Source organism: Otolemur garnettii, unplaced genomic scaffold (assembly GCF_000181295.1).
Source record: "Otolemur garnettii isolate 467f Iridium unplaced genomic scaffold, OtoGar3 scaffold00018, whole genome shotgun sequence".
Taxonomy (NCBI): Eukaryota; Metazoa; Chordata; class Mammalia; order Primates; family Galagidae; genus Otolemur; species Otolemur garnettii.
In genome coordinates, this window is record NW_003852413.1 from 28,475,804 (window position 1) to 28,489,006 (window position 13,203).

The 13,203-nt window shown below is 54.1% G+C and overlaps 3 protein-coding genes across 3 annotated transcripts in view; 2 read left to right on the forward strand and 1 right to left on the reverse strand.

Moving 5' to 3' along the window:
• Positions 1-3,962, reverse strand: part of CHAD (chondroadherin) — a 6,017-nt gene extending 2,055 nt beyond the window's left edge. The window contains exon 1 of the mRNA XM_012803045.2: positions 1,780-3,962. Within this exon, the coding sequence (XP_012658499.1) occupies positions 1,780-2,553 (774 nt within the window). The 5' untranslated portion in view covers positions 2,554-3,962. The remainder of the gene's footprint in view (positions 1-1,779) is intronic.
• ACSF2 (acyl-CoA synthetase family member 2) overlaps positions 1-8,206 on the forward strand; it is a 46,880-nt gene extending 38,674 nt beyond the window's left edge. The window contains exons 11-16 of the mRNA XM_003786494.3: positions 4,720-4,827; positions 6,028-6,179; positions 7,194-7,335; positions 7,433-7,543; positions 7,738-7,806; positions 8,054-8,206. Coding sequence (XP_003786542.1) covers positions 4,720-4,827; positions 6,028-6,179; positions 7,194-7,335; positions 7,433-7,543; positions 7,738-7,806; positions 8,054-8,104 — 633 coding nt within the window. The 3' untranslated portion in view covers positions 8,105-8,206. The remainder of the gene's footprint in view (positions 1-4,719; positions 4,828-6,027; positions 6,180-7,193; positions 7,336-7,432; positions 7,544-7,737; positions 7,807-8,053) is intronic.
• A 2,905-nt stretch (positions 8,207-11,111) lies between these two features.
• The window catches only part of RSAD1 (radical S-adenosyl methionine domain containing 1), a 9,021-nt gene continuing 6,929 nt past the window's right edge, over positions 11,112-13,203 (forward strand). Inside the window, exons 1-3 of the mRNA XM_003786498.3 lie at positions 11,112-11,318; positions 11,662-11,795; positions 11,902-12,106. Coding sequence (XP_003786546.1) covers positions 11,184-11,318; positions 11,662-11,795; positions 11,902-12,106 — 474 coding nt within the window. The 5' untranslated portion in view covers positions 11,112-11,183. The remainder of the gene's footprint in view (positions 11,319-11,661; positions 11,796-11,901; positions 12,107-13,203) is intronic.

The following is a 13,203-nucleotide window of genomic DNA, read 5'->3' on the forward strand; positions in this document are numbered from 1 at the left end:
TAATTTTTTTAGACAGAATCTTACTATGTTGCCCTCGGTAGAGTGCTATGGCGTCACAGCTCACAGCAACCTCAAACTCTTGGGCTTAAGCAATTCTTTTGCCTCAACCTCCCAAGTAACTGGGATTACAGGCACCCACCACAACGCCCGGCTATTTTTTTTGTTGCAATTGTCATTGTTGTTTAGCTGGCCTGGACTGGGTTTGAACCCACCACCCTCAGTGCATGTGGCCAGCACCTTAACCACTGTGCTATGGGCGCTGAGCTGAGGGTTTATTTCCAATATGCAGATGGGAAAATGGAAAAAGTTCCATCCTTTGCCCAGGGTCATGCTAGCATGTAAACAGTAGCCACAAGACCACACCCGGGCCCTCATCCACTGGCACCACACTCCCTGCACAAACACTGGGACTGCTGAGGCAGCCAGAGTTTGGCCCCAGCAGCCAACTGGTACACAGTGAACCCAGTCCATGTTTGGTGGAGTGGGCAGCGGGCCAGGCTCCCCACAGCCCCAGGGTCCAGGGACTTCCCCCAGCTCTGTCCTCACTGCTCCTTTCCTGGCTGCCAGACATTATTTGTGGAGCCATCTTGATGGAGCTTTTGGCCAGGGGATGGCTCCAGAGGAAATGTTCTATTGGTGCCCACATCTTGGCCCGCACACCACAGTTCCTGTCTGGCCTCCCTTGCCCCAAGTCAACCCCTGACTTGCTGTTCTGCTGCCCACTGAAAGACCACTCTGGATAGGGGACTCTGACTTCAGCTAGGGCGGGGCAGGGGCTGAAGAAGAGCTGGTTCCACAGGCTCTTTCCTCTCAGACCAAGGTTGGCTTCAGTCCAGGTAGGATTCTGCCCTCATCTCCATGCCTGTGCCCTGCTCCCCACCCAAATGTCTTGGCTGAAGAGTGACTTTCCAGTTTACCAAAAGGGATTCACTCCAATCCATGGTAGCCCTACCTGGCCAGACACCAGGTACCCAGGGGAGTAAGAACTGAGTGAGGATGCACACAGGAGAAGGGCCAGGTGACTGGGGTGGGCAATGGGCAGTCAGCAGTCTGGGAACAGTGAGACACAACCAGTCTTCCCTGTGGGGAGACTCCTGGGGCCATGCGACAATGGTGCTCTTGCTTTTGCCTCCATGAACACCACGCCTGCAGCCCGGGGGAGCCCTTGGTCCCCATGCCTTGACCTTCCTACTCAATTGAATGTATTGGCTTGTGTGAATGTGGATCCAGTGGGGCCATCCACCAGAGTACCCGTGGGGCATGGAGCAGATCTTCCTCAGAGATTTGCTCCCCCCTCACTCCCCAGCCCCCCACTCCACCTTAGCATACATGCACAGCTCCCACCAGAAACAGGGTCTCTTTGTGGGCCTGATTTGCTTAGTGCCTCTAGAAGGCTCCTCAATAAACAAACCTTTCTTTATGGGGTGGTAGGTTTACTGGAGACAGGAAAAACAGCAGAGGAGGGGCAAAGGCCCAACAGGAAGAGGTGGCTACTGCTCACAGTGGGAGGTTTGGAAGCCCTGGAGATGCCTCCTAAGGAGCTATTTGTGAGGCCAAGGCAGTCTCATTCCTTTTATAAATTGGAGTACCCGGAGCACAGTGGCTGAGACTGGCAGGGATTAGGGTGGGGATGTAACTAGGTGAGCAACAGAGGTGGCACAGCTCCTAGCCTTGGAGATAGCCAGAGGGACAGGGAATCTAGGGGTAGAGGATGGTGCCAGCTGTGGCCGTGGCTCCCAAAGAAGGAGCCAGGGCAGAGCCCTGCACCCAGGAGCTCACCTTCTCCAGGTTGGTATTGTCCAGCCAGAGGGTCTCCAGGTATCTGCCAAAGGACTGGAAGGCATTGTCAGGGATACTTTTCAGGGGGTTGTGGGACAGCTTTAGCTCCTCCACCACCCGCAGCTTGCTCAGAGCAGCAGAGGGGTAGCTGGACAGTTGGTTCCTGTCCACGTAGAACTTGGCAAGGTTCTCCACATCATCCAGGGCGCCGGGCTGCAGGGAACTGAGTGAGTTTTCGGACAGGTAGAGCCAGCGCAGATCCTTGGCGCCCTGGAAGGCGCCTGGGCGTAGCTCTCGGATCTTGTTGTTGTTGAGCTGTAAGATGAAGAGGTTGACCAGCGGGGAGAGCAGCCCCCGGGGTAGCTCCGTCACCTTGTTGTGGTCCAGGTAGAGGTAGGTGAGCTCCGTCAGGTCGTCGAAGGCTCCAGCGCGCAGCACGCGGATATCATTGTGGGACAGATACAAGTAGATGAGCTGCTTGAGGCCACGGAAGGCGCCGGCGGCCACCTCGCGGATCTGGCAGTGCTGCAGGTGCAGCGACACGAGGTTCGGCATGGCCCGAAAAGAGTTGGCAGCCAGCACTGGGAAGTTGTTCCGCTGTAGATTAAGCAGCTTGGTCTTCTCTGACACCTTGGGGATCTTCTGCAGCCCCACCTTGTCACAGATGACATGCTGCAGTTCGCCGTGGCAGTGGCAGTTCTGGGGGCAGGCGGCCAGCGCTGGCAGCAGACCGGCCAAGAGGCTGAGGCTGAGCAAGAGCATCGGGCGGGCCATGGCCGGGATGCCCGGGGCCGGGGCTGGGGGCAGCGACGGCGGCGGGGCGCGGGCAGCGGCAAGTCCTGGGCTCTCGGGTCTTCTGCCCTATTTATACGGTGGCCCTGACCACAGCCCGCCGACTGAGCCAGCTCCTACGTGGAGCATCGAGGCCACCGGGCTTAACTCCCTCGCGTCCAGAGATGCGCTCCCGCCCTCGACGGGCAAGGGGGCGGGAGCCTTTCCCCTAGCTGGCGACCGCGCGCAGAGGCCTGACACCGCGGACCCTAAGTCCCGGCTCCCTGTTCCTCCTGGCTCTCAGATGACGCTCATCTCCCCACCTCTTTTCCCCAGGCTTTTCTTGGGGAACAGGGGGTGGTAATGAGTGTGTCTAAAGCCCCGCGCATACACCCGAGACAGGGAGGCGTTCCCTGAACTTATTTGTTTGCTTAAGTTTGAGCCTCCATGCACCTCCCCTCCCCACCTCGGCCAGGTGCCCTGGCCTCTAGGTGGGAGGAAGCGGGACTGGACCGCCGTTGGCGCGTCTAGCTGCGGTGCGCCAGCTGGCGGGGCTTTAATGGAGCTCTTGTGCCGCGCCGGCAGAGCGTGAGAGCCACTCTGGCGTCGGGCTCCCCCTTCTGGCTAGACACTCCCAAGCCAAACCTCCTTCCCCACCCTTGGGAGCTCCTTCCCCACCCTCGGGCTCCACCCCTCGCCACTGCTCCGCAGGCCTGGGCTTGGGTTTCTGTCCTCTACACCCTGTTCCCCATTTCCATGGGTGACGGCTAAGCAGAAAAGTGGGAAGTGGGGAATGCCAGTCTCCCCCCAGCATCTCCATCCCCTTATCTCTAACCCCAATGGTCAGGACCCGCCCCTCAGGGGTCTTAGGGTGGCAGCGAGGTGGCGCCAAGGTATACTTGGCAGAGTCCACACTTGAGCAGTCACCCTAGGACTGTGAGGACGGGTTGGGGTGGTGGTGGACAAGGACCAAGGGGCCAGGTCGGGGGACAAGCCCTTGACAGTGCAGGCTGCCAGATGCTAAGTTCTGCGGGCAGCCCTGCCCCAGAGGCCAGATTTCTATGTGCCCATTTGCCAGCCACGATGTGTGAATTCCTGTGGAAAGGAGAGGGTGAGCAGGCAGGGTCATGGCTCAGGCCCCAGGGTGAGCTCCAGGCTGTCTGGCACAGGGTATTGTCCCTATGTGGGAGAGGGTGAATGAGGGGGGCCGACCCCGGGTTGACCCAAACCCCAGCTGTGCCAGAGCCAAGCCAGCTTTTTCCCTGCTATGTAAGGGGAAGCTTGGTGAAGAGAGAGGGATGAATAAAGGTCCAGTGTCTCTGCTGACTGGAGACGACCTAGAACACAGGGGAGCCATCTCCTCTCCCCTTACCAATACCAGTAATGGGGGCCTGGTCTCCAGGCCGTGCCCTTCTCCCAAACACTTCTCTCCCCTTGCCTCTAGAATGGGGGTAATACTTGGCCTAGAACATCCCTTGATGGCATTTAGGCTCCACCAAGGCTGGCTCTGGTTTTTCTGTTGCTCAGGATGTTCCAACCACTGGAAGTTTGGTGGTGGTGGGGGGGATGCCACTGGCTTTTTAAACCCCTGCTTTAGCTGTATTTTTATTTTGATGGAAATAAATTTACAGGAAACTTTCCAGAGCTTGAAGGGCACCTACCCCAAGGTCAGGCACTTGTCCCAGGTTTCAGAGGGAAAGTTATGTCTGTGCCACTCCCAGCTGGGCCAAGGCAGGCTGGCTTTCTCATCAAGTTTATGGGGACTTCAGCTTGAAAGGGAGAGATGGGAGATGTGGCCTGAAATCAGAAGGGTGGGGCTGAAGCAGCCTGGGGATGTGGACAGAAGTCTGGGGTATTGGTAATGGTGGGAGCCACAGGCATCGATGTATGGCTGCTCCAGGGAAGCAGGATTGGGAGAAGAGAATGCCTTCCCTTTCCTGCCCTCAATTTTATTTCAGCTCTGGGGCCCCTGCAGATATCTAGTCTGTTCACCCATCCAGTGCCTCTGCCTCATGACCCTGACCCCGCCAGTGATGTCTCTGCCCCACCATCCAGTTGCCCTCCACTTTCCCCTTCTTTTATAAGTTCCTTCCTATTTCCCCAGGTTAGCCCATCCCATCCCTGTGCTGTCCCTGAGCTCCTACCCAACACCCTTTCTGGACCCTCTAGGTTGCTTATGGAACCACAGAGAACAGTCCTGTGACCTTCATGAACTTCCCTGAGGACACTGTGGAGCAGAAAGCAGAAAGTGTGGGCAGAATTATGCCTCACACAGAGGTGAGCCTCTGACCCAACCCCCCAGGTTCCACCTCCTGTCACTCTCTGGGGCACACTTCCCAGGGACATCTGTTTCTTTCAGTTAGAGACCCAAACAGCTCACTCAGAATACTGAGCACCTCCCAGCAGCGGGGTCTTGCTGGGCCTGGCTGGGGCTTTCTCTGTGGGCTGAAGCATGAAAGGGGAAGAGCTGGAACAGAGGCCAGGAGCAGCTGCCAGCTGAACTTCTCCGCAGCCTCCCTTCCTGTCTGAGGTGTGTTTTTGCCAAGCCCACTGTCTGTTTTGGGCAGTCGTGGTTGCCTCAAAGAGGAGCCAGAGCACAGAGATTTTTCCTACACAACCCTTCTTCCCTCAAACCCCACCCCCCTTGCCTCTCACTTGGGCAGAGTTCCTCTTTTCACTAGGCGTAAACACTTAATTTCCCAAGCAGCTTGTCCCTTTGGAGGGGGTCCCTTGTCCCTTAAAGGCTGCCTCAGAGCACATCTCAATCTCACATTCCCAGCCATCACCCCTTTCCTTCTCCACTATTGGTGCTTTATGCAGGCCAACACCTGGTTTCCCCTGCCTCTTTGTCTCCTTGCCCCTGTGGGAATCATGGTCCAACATGCCCAAGCAGCTGCTTTCCTGGGGCTGGCCTCTATCCTGGTGCAGATCCCCTGCCCTACCCTAGAGCCATCCTACATGGAGTGAGTAAGGAGAGACTGGAGGCCCCCCCCAGTTGTCCAACAGCCTCATTGCCACTCTTGCTGGGATGCTCCCTTGGAAGGTAGATAGGGCCAGGATTAATTCTACCCATTTCACAGATGTAGGCACTGAGGCACACAGAGGCTGCAGCTCATTTCTCTACTAGGCTTCCAGGCTCTGCCTCTTCTATTCACATGATGCTGCCATGCCACCTTCTTTGGCTTATTTGCTGCCTGATGAGAAGAGGAGTCTCCTCTCTATCACCTAGTTTATAATTCTTTAGCTGGCTTTGCACTCCACAGGCAGCTTTCTCTGTGGCAGCCCCCTACCCACTCCATTTCCTCAGCACCCCTGGCCTGGGCTGTTCCCTGACCAGTGATGGGTCTACTCTCGCCTTTGTCTCTCTTCTCTGGACTGGAATAGGAAGAGCCAAGAGGCCTCACTATTTGGGGGAGGGAAGACAAAGCTCCTCCCCTATTCCCAGGGGCCACCTATCCTGAAGCTGTCTTGTCTCAGGCCCAGATCCTGAACAAGGATGCTGGGACACTAGCAGAGCTGAACGCTCCTGGGGAGCTGTGCATCCGAGGGTACTGCGTCATGCTGGGCTACTGGGGCGAGCGTGAGAAGACGGAGGAAGTAGTCGGTCAGGACAAGTGGTACCGGACAGGGTGAGAAGGCAGGGCGGGATGGAGGCTCTGGCTGGACCAGGGGGGCCTGAGGTTGAGCTGGGAACATTAAACTAGCACAGGGAGGACATGGGTGTCCCCTTCACATCCTGGATACTAAATTTCCAAAATGTGTATGCACAGCGGGGCTAATCATCCATAACACAGAGGAAAATGACGAGGGTGGTGCACTACACCAGCGTTCACAGAATCTGAGCCCAGATTCCAGCACTCCTTTGCTAACTCGGCATATTCTCTCTATGCACCTCCCGTGTGCCAGCACTGTTCTCACCGCTGGTGGGCCGGCGGAAAGCTTTTACTTCTCACGGGTCTGGTGGAGGAAGACAGATGATCCCTGACGTGGATAAGCACCACAGAGAAAATCAAATCGAGTTATAAGAGACAAGGCAGCTGTGGTGTGGAGTTTCCCTTAGGTTGGGTGGTCAGAGAAGGCCTTTGGAAACGTTTGAGCTGAGACCCAGATGAAAAAATGAGGCTGGGCGCGGTGGCTCACGCCTGTAATCCTAGCACTCTGGGAGGCATCACTTGAGCGATGGGTGGATCGCTTGAACTCCTGAGCTCCAGACCAGCCTGAGCAAGAGTGAGACCCCGTCTCTATAAATGTGAAAAAAACTGAGGCAAGAGGATCTCTTGAGCCCAAGAGTTTGAGGTTACTGTGAGCTATGAGGCCATGGCTCTCTATCAAGGGCAACAAAGTGAGACTGTCTCAAAAACTGAAAAAGCAAACAAACAAACAAAAAAAAAAAAACGATAAAAATGAAGCCAGCCATGAAAAGTGTTATGTACAGATATATTGAGAGAGAGAATGTTATAGGTGTTGGTTTCTTTCTGTCTGCCTTCCCTACTAGACTGTTAAGTTCCAGGGACTGTGTCTTGTTCCTACTGTGTCTCCCAGAATCTAGAGCAGTGGAAGACACATAGTAGGTGCTTGATAAGGGAGCAAGTGAGCAGATGGGGCAGAGATGAGAGGCCATTGTGCCTGGGATTTCCTTACAGAGACATCGCCACGATGGACGAGCAAGGCTTCTGCAAGATCGTGGGTCGCTCCAAGGATATGATCATCCGGGGTGGTGAGAACATCTACCCCGCAGAACTCGAGGACTTCTTTCACACACACCCGCAGGTGCAGGAAGTGCAGGTGAGGCACCCAGCCTAGCAGAGCCCAGGTGGCACCCTGGGAGCGGGACACACCCATGAAGATGGTGATGTCCAATATTTGTCTCTGCCCCTGGAAGGTGGTGGGAGTGAAGGACAACAGGATGGGGGAGGAAATTTGTGCCTGCATTCGGCTGAAGAATGGAGAGAAGACCACAGCAGAGGAGATCAAAGCTTTCTGCAAAGGGAAGGTGGGAGCCTCAGCCCACCCCAACCTGATTGCTGCTCAGTTCTTCACCCACCTCCTCTTGCCAGCTAACCCCAGGGTGGGGGTTGCTCCACCCTTGTTCAAACTGAGTCTCCAGTCAGGCGAGCCCTTGGTGGTCCCCCACCTCTAGCCCCATGACCTTCCCAGCCTCACACCTTACCTCCCTTTGCTCTGCAGATCTCCCACTTCAAGATTCCCCGATACATCGTGTTTGTCACAAATTACCCCCTCACTGTCTCAGGAAAGGTGTGTAAGGTGGGGACTGGGAGGGGCAGGGCAAGTCTGGGATCTGGGGACCCAGGTGCAGAAAGCCTCCTTTGGCAATGGGCAAGAGAATCTGTCAAGAGGCTGGCGGTGGGGACACTGAATCACCCCTTCTGGGTCTTTCCTAGACTTATTTTAGCACTAACAGCCTCAGTCCCAGGCAAACCAAGACAGCTGGTCACTCTAGCAAAGGCCGAGCCTGACTCTCATGCTTTTGTCTTTCTTCTAGGTCCAGAAATTCAAACTTCGAGAGCAGATGGAACGACATTTAAATCTGTGAATAAAGGGGAGGAGGGCTCCTCTCAGGCCCTCCTCCTGCCCATCCCCCTTCCCCTGGTCTGTCTTTGTGATTTGGCATAAAGAGCTTCTCTGTTTTCTTTGACTGGTCTCTTACTGGTGTGCTGTCTTGGCAGCTACTGTGGGATGGAGAATGGAAGAGAACGAAGGGAAACTAGTACTTTCGGCCCTCCTGTTCCTTGTCAATGACAATGCTGAACAATTTGGTGTGCACTCTCAACTTAACACTTACCCTTGGTATCCCTTTGCAATAACAACCCAATTTTTAACTTTTAGGCTATACTCAACTTCTTTCTCACATCTTGCCAGATTAGCCCAGTAAGAAGTATTCTTTTTTTCTTCTAACAGTTTGGGATATGATTCAAATACCATCCTAACTGATTTAAAGTGTACAGTTCAGTAATTTTTAGTATATTTACAGATAGATGCAACCATTACCCCAATTTTAAACATTACCATCACCTCAAAAAAAAAAAAAAAACCCATACCCTTTAATTATCACTTCTCATCCTCCATTCCTCAGTTCTCCAACCCAATTTTTACTTCTCATTTATAGTAGAACTTCCAGAGTTGACCACCTCCCTACCAGGGAGGTTAACCACCTCCTTAACCTCTTCAAATAAACCTACTTTGCATAGATCAGACATGTACCACACGTGCGTATCAGTACAATGGTCTAGTTTCTTTTTTCTTTCAGAGACATGGTCTCACTTTATTGCCCTGGGTAGAGTGCTGTGGTGTCACAGTTCACAGCAACCTCCAACTCCCCGGCTTAGGCGATTCTCTTGCCTCAGCCTCCCAAGTAGTTGGGACTACAGGCACCCGCCACAGCGCCCGGCTATTTTTTGTTGCAGTTTGGCCGGGCCGGCTTTGAACCTGCCATCCTCAGTATATGGGGGCGGGTGCCCTACTCACTGAGCCACAGGTGCCACCCTGGCCTAGTTTCTTATGTTGACCACCTCCATATGTTTACTACTTTCTTACAGTCCATTGGGTGGTCAATTTATAGAGGTTCTACCGTATTTATTTATTTATTTATTTTTTGAGACACAGTCTCACTTTTATCACCCTTGGTAGAGTGCTGTGGCGTCACAGCTCACAACCTCCAACTCCTGGGCTTAGGCAATTCTCTTGCCTCAGCCTCCAGAGTAGCTGGGGCCACAAGCACCCGCCACAATGCCTGGCTATATTTATTTGTTTTTTAGCAGCAAACCTGGGGCTTCCCTGATGGGCAGAGCCAGATAAAGCAAATTGTAGCCTGACCCAAGAATTTAAAACAGCTGGGTTCCAAATAGCACATAAGTTCTCAGTTTGCAGGGATGGAAACTTTCCTCCTCCCTATGTGACCTGGTTTGGGAAGTTGTGTGGTTGGATGCTATAGTCACTGTTGACGGACCTTACCTTTTAAGCAAGCCTGCCGGCTGCAGCAGCAGCCTCCTCTTTAGATTTTAAGAAACGAACATAGGTTCAGGGTACTCTAACGGGCAACCACCATGCTAGGTGCTTTCACCTAGAGGTGCTTGCTTCCTCTCAAGATCTTTCCAACGGCCCTATCAACCCTATCGTTGGTCCCACTAAACAAATGATGAAACTGAAACTCAGGGGGTTCAGTGTCAGGTGCTCAAGGTCACACAGCTGGGATTAGAACCCAGCTGTCTGTGAAGTGGTTTCACTGGGCACTGGTTGCCATCTTCTGAGTCTGGTGAGGCAGACCACCCTACACAGTTACATGCTACAGGTTTATTGCTTATAGATAGGCTCCCCCTAAGGCCCAGGAAAGCTACTAAGGCAGATGGAGCCTCATTTAGGTATGCTCCACTTGTACTACAGCTAGGGGACCGCAGAGATCAGCCCATGCTGTGTTTTATACCGTGGAGCCCTATGACATTTGGGCTAAAGCTCTTAAGTTCATCCTCTTTCTAGAGGAGACCAGACCAGAACATGGCTGTTCTGGCCAGTCAATCCTTATCTCAGGATGTTGCATTTTCAACACTTTCTACGGTTTTTCTTGAGAACTGTAAGCTGGAAGGGAGTTGAGAACTGCGTTGGTCCAAGGCCACTGGGAGAAGTCCTGCAGTGTCTGACTCCAAAGGCCATGATCTTTCCAGTTCATGGGACACTTCTTCAGGTGTCAGCTTTTCCAGCCCTTCACCTGCACCCAGTCTCACCTACATACACCTCTGACTCTCCACTCAGCATGCCACGGCTGGACAAATCTGGTCAGTGTACTCTCCTGGACAAGCAAATTTCCCCTGGGTTTTTCTGCTCCTTGGAGATCCAGCCCTGGCGCTGACTCCCACACCGTCATCAGAGACCGCCCATCATGACACTGAGCACACTGGCCTGACATCCCCAGGCACTGAATTAACTGCCTGTCCCAGCTCGTTGATTTGCCTCTCTTCTGTCAGACAGAAACCTGGTCTTTTTTTTTTTTTTTTTAAGAGACAGAGTCTCACTTCGTCGCCCTTGGTAGAGTGCTGTGGTGTCACAGCTCACAGCAACCTCCAACTCCTGGGCTTAGGCGCTTCTCTTACCTCAGCCTCCCGAGTAGCTGGGACTACAGGCGCCCGCCACAACGCCCGGCTATTTTTTTTGTTGCAGTTTGGCAGGGGCTGGGTTCAAACCCGCCCTCGGTATATGGGGCTGGCGCCCTACCCACTGAGCCACAGGCGCCGCCCCAGAAACCTGGTCTTATGCACTTAAATGTCCCCAGCGCCCAGCTCTGAGCCAAGACACATAAAATGTGAAGGAACTGACTGAACGGACTAAGAGCTCCTGGATGAGTCAGGGAACTCGCTCCGGACAGAGTGCCAAAAAGCCAGCCAACAGCCTGCCTGCCGCACGTCCTTGGAAACCGACAGGAAGCGGGGGCGGGTGCACCAGTGCCCGGCAGGTGGCGCCACAGACCCGCGGCCCAGGGCCCTCTCTGCGCGACGCTGGACGCGGCGCGCGGTCACGCAGGCCCTTTTCCGCCGAGCGGCCCTCTGGTCTGGTAGCTGCACACACCGCGGTCCTGGGCGCGTGTCAGGCTCGGATCCTTGCCTCGTGCCGCGTCTGGCGCCATGGCTCTCCCCGGAACCCGGGCCCGAGGCTGGGCGGCGGCGGCCCAAGCGGCACAGCGGCGCCGCCGCGTGGAGGGCGCGGGAGGATCCCCACGTCCTGAGCCCGAGAGTCGGCGCGCGGCGCTTTACGTGCATGTGAGTGGGGCGGTCCAAAGTGGCGGCTTGTCCCTCTGTGAATCCACCTGCAGTCCTTGTCAATCCCCAGATGTGGTCTAGGGTGAGACCCAGTGTCTTGGCAGGGAAATGGCTTGGTCCAGAAACCCGGTGTCTGGCATTTTTCAACTCAGTGACCTTAGTCAAGTGTGATATTGAAGTGGGCATAATAACCCCAGTGCGACCTGCTTTGGGGAATTGTGTGATGCTGTAGCCACGGTTGATGGATCTCAATGGGGAGGAGGAAGTGTGTGCCTGAGCCCTTGAAGTGGCCAGGGCAGCCCAGAGTCACCCCTCACCCTCCGCATACACCCTCTCCCCATAGTGGCCCTACTGTGAGAAGCGCTGTAGTTACTGCAACTTCAACAAGTACATCCCCCGCGGCGTAGAGGAGGCTGCCATGCGGAAGTGTCTGGTGACGGAGGCTCAGACGCTGCTGCGGCTCAGCGGGGTGCGACGGTGTGTACTGAGGGCGATAGGCAGGGTCTTGGGAATTAATTTGGGAGGGTAAACAGAACAGATACAAAGGGCTCCCTCGGATCTCATCTCCATCCTCATCCAACAGGGTGGAGTCTGTTTTCTTTGGTGGAGGAACTCCCAGTCTGGCCAGTCCTCACACTGTGGCTGCTGTCCTGGAGGCGGTGGCACAGTCATCCTACCTGCCTGCAGACTCCGAAGTCACATTGGAGGCTAATCCTTCTTCGGCCCCAGGCTCCAGGCTGGCGGCATTCGGGGCAGCAGGGGTCAACAGGTTGTCCATTGGCCTCCAGGTAACCCATTTTACCCTCCCCAGCCCAGCGTGCCCACACCTTCAGTGTTGTCTCCATTCTGGTGGCATTCATTCATTGGGCAAACATTTACTGAGCTCCTTCTGGATGCCAGAGCTTATACACAGTAGGCCCTGTGGTGACACTTTTGTAACTGCTTAAATGTCTCCTGCTCTGCTAGACCACAAGTTCCACGGGGAAGTGATCAGGTGTGACTTCTTGTATTCCAAGCACCTGTCATAGTGCTTGGCACATAGTAGGTGCTCAAAACTGATGTGTTACATAATTGATGACGGGGAGGTAGGCACATAGGTAATTGCAGGATGGTAAATGCTGCCTACAAAGAGGGTCTGTACAAAAGTTTTTCGGAGGACAGCGTGAAGGGCAGTTTAGTCTGATGAAATCACAGAAACCTTCCTGGAGAAGGTGATGCTTGAGTGAGGAGGATGAGTTCACCAGGTGAGTGGGTGTGGAAGGAAAAGACACGGGATATGAAAGAAGAGGCTTGCATGTTTGGGGGGAGCTCTGAGTCATACCTTGTGGCTAGAGACGAGGCAGCAAGGTAGGGCCCAAAACCCTTCAGTCCTTACTAAGGAGTTTGGTTTTTTCCGAGTAGTGATAAGGCAGCCATTGAACATTTCTACCTAAGGAGAAACCTCCTTCTCTCTGGTTGATTTCTGATATTTCCTTTGGGTTTTGGGGTCATGGGCTTTGTCCTGATGGTATATATTGACAGAGACACATCATTTCTAAGATATTATTGCCCAAAGTGCATATGTTGAATCTAATCATGAGGAAACATCAGGAAAGCCTAAGTGAAGAGACATTACAAAAAAAAATTTGTGGGGCAGTGCCTGTGGCTCAGTGGGTAGGGCGCCAGCCCCATATACCGAGGGTGGCAGGTTCAAACCCTGCCCCAGCCAAACTGCAACAAAAACATAGCCAGGCATTGTGGCAGGCACCTATAGTCCCAGCTACTCGGGAAGCTGAGGCAAGAGAATCGCCTAAGCCCAGGAGTTGGAGGTTGCTGTGAGCAGTGAAGCCATGGCACTCTACCCAGGGGGACAGCTTGAGGCTCTGTCTCAAAAAAAAAAAAAAAA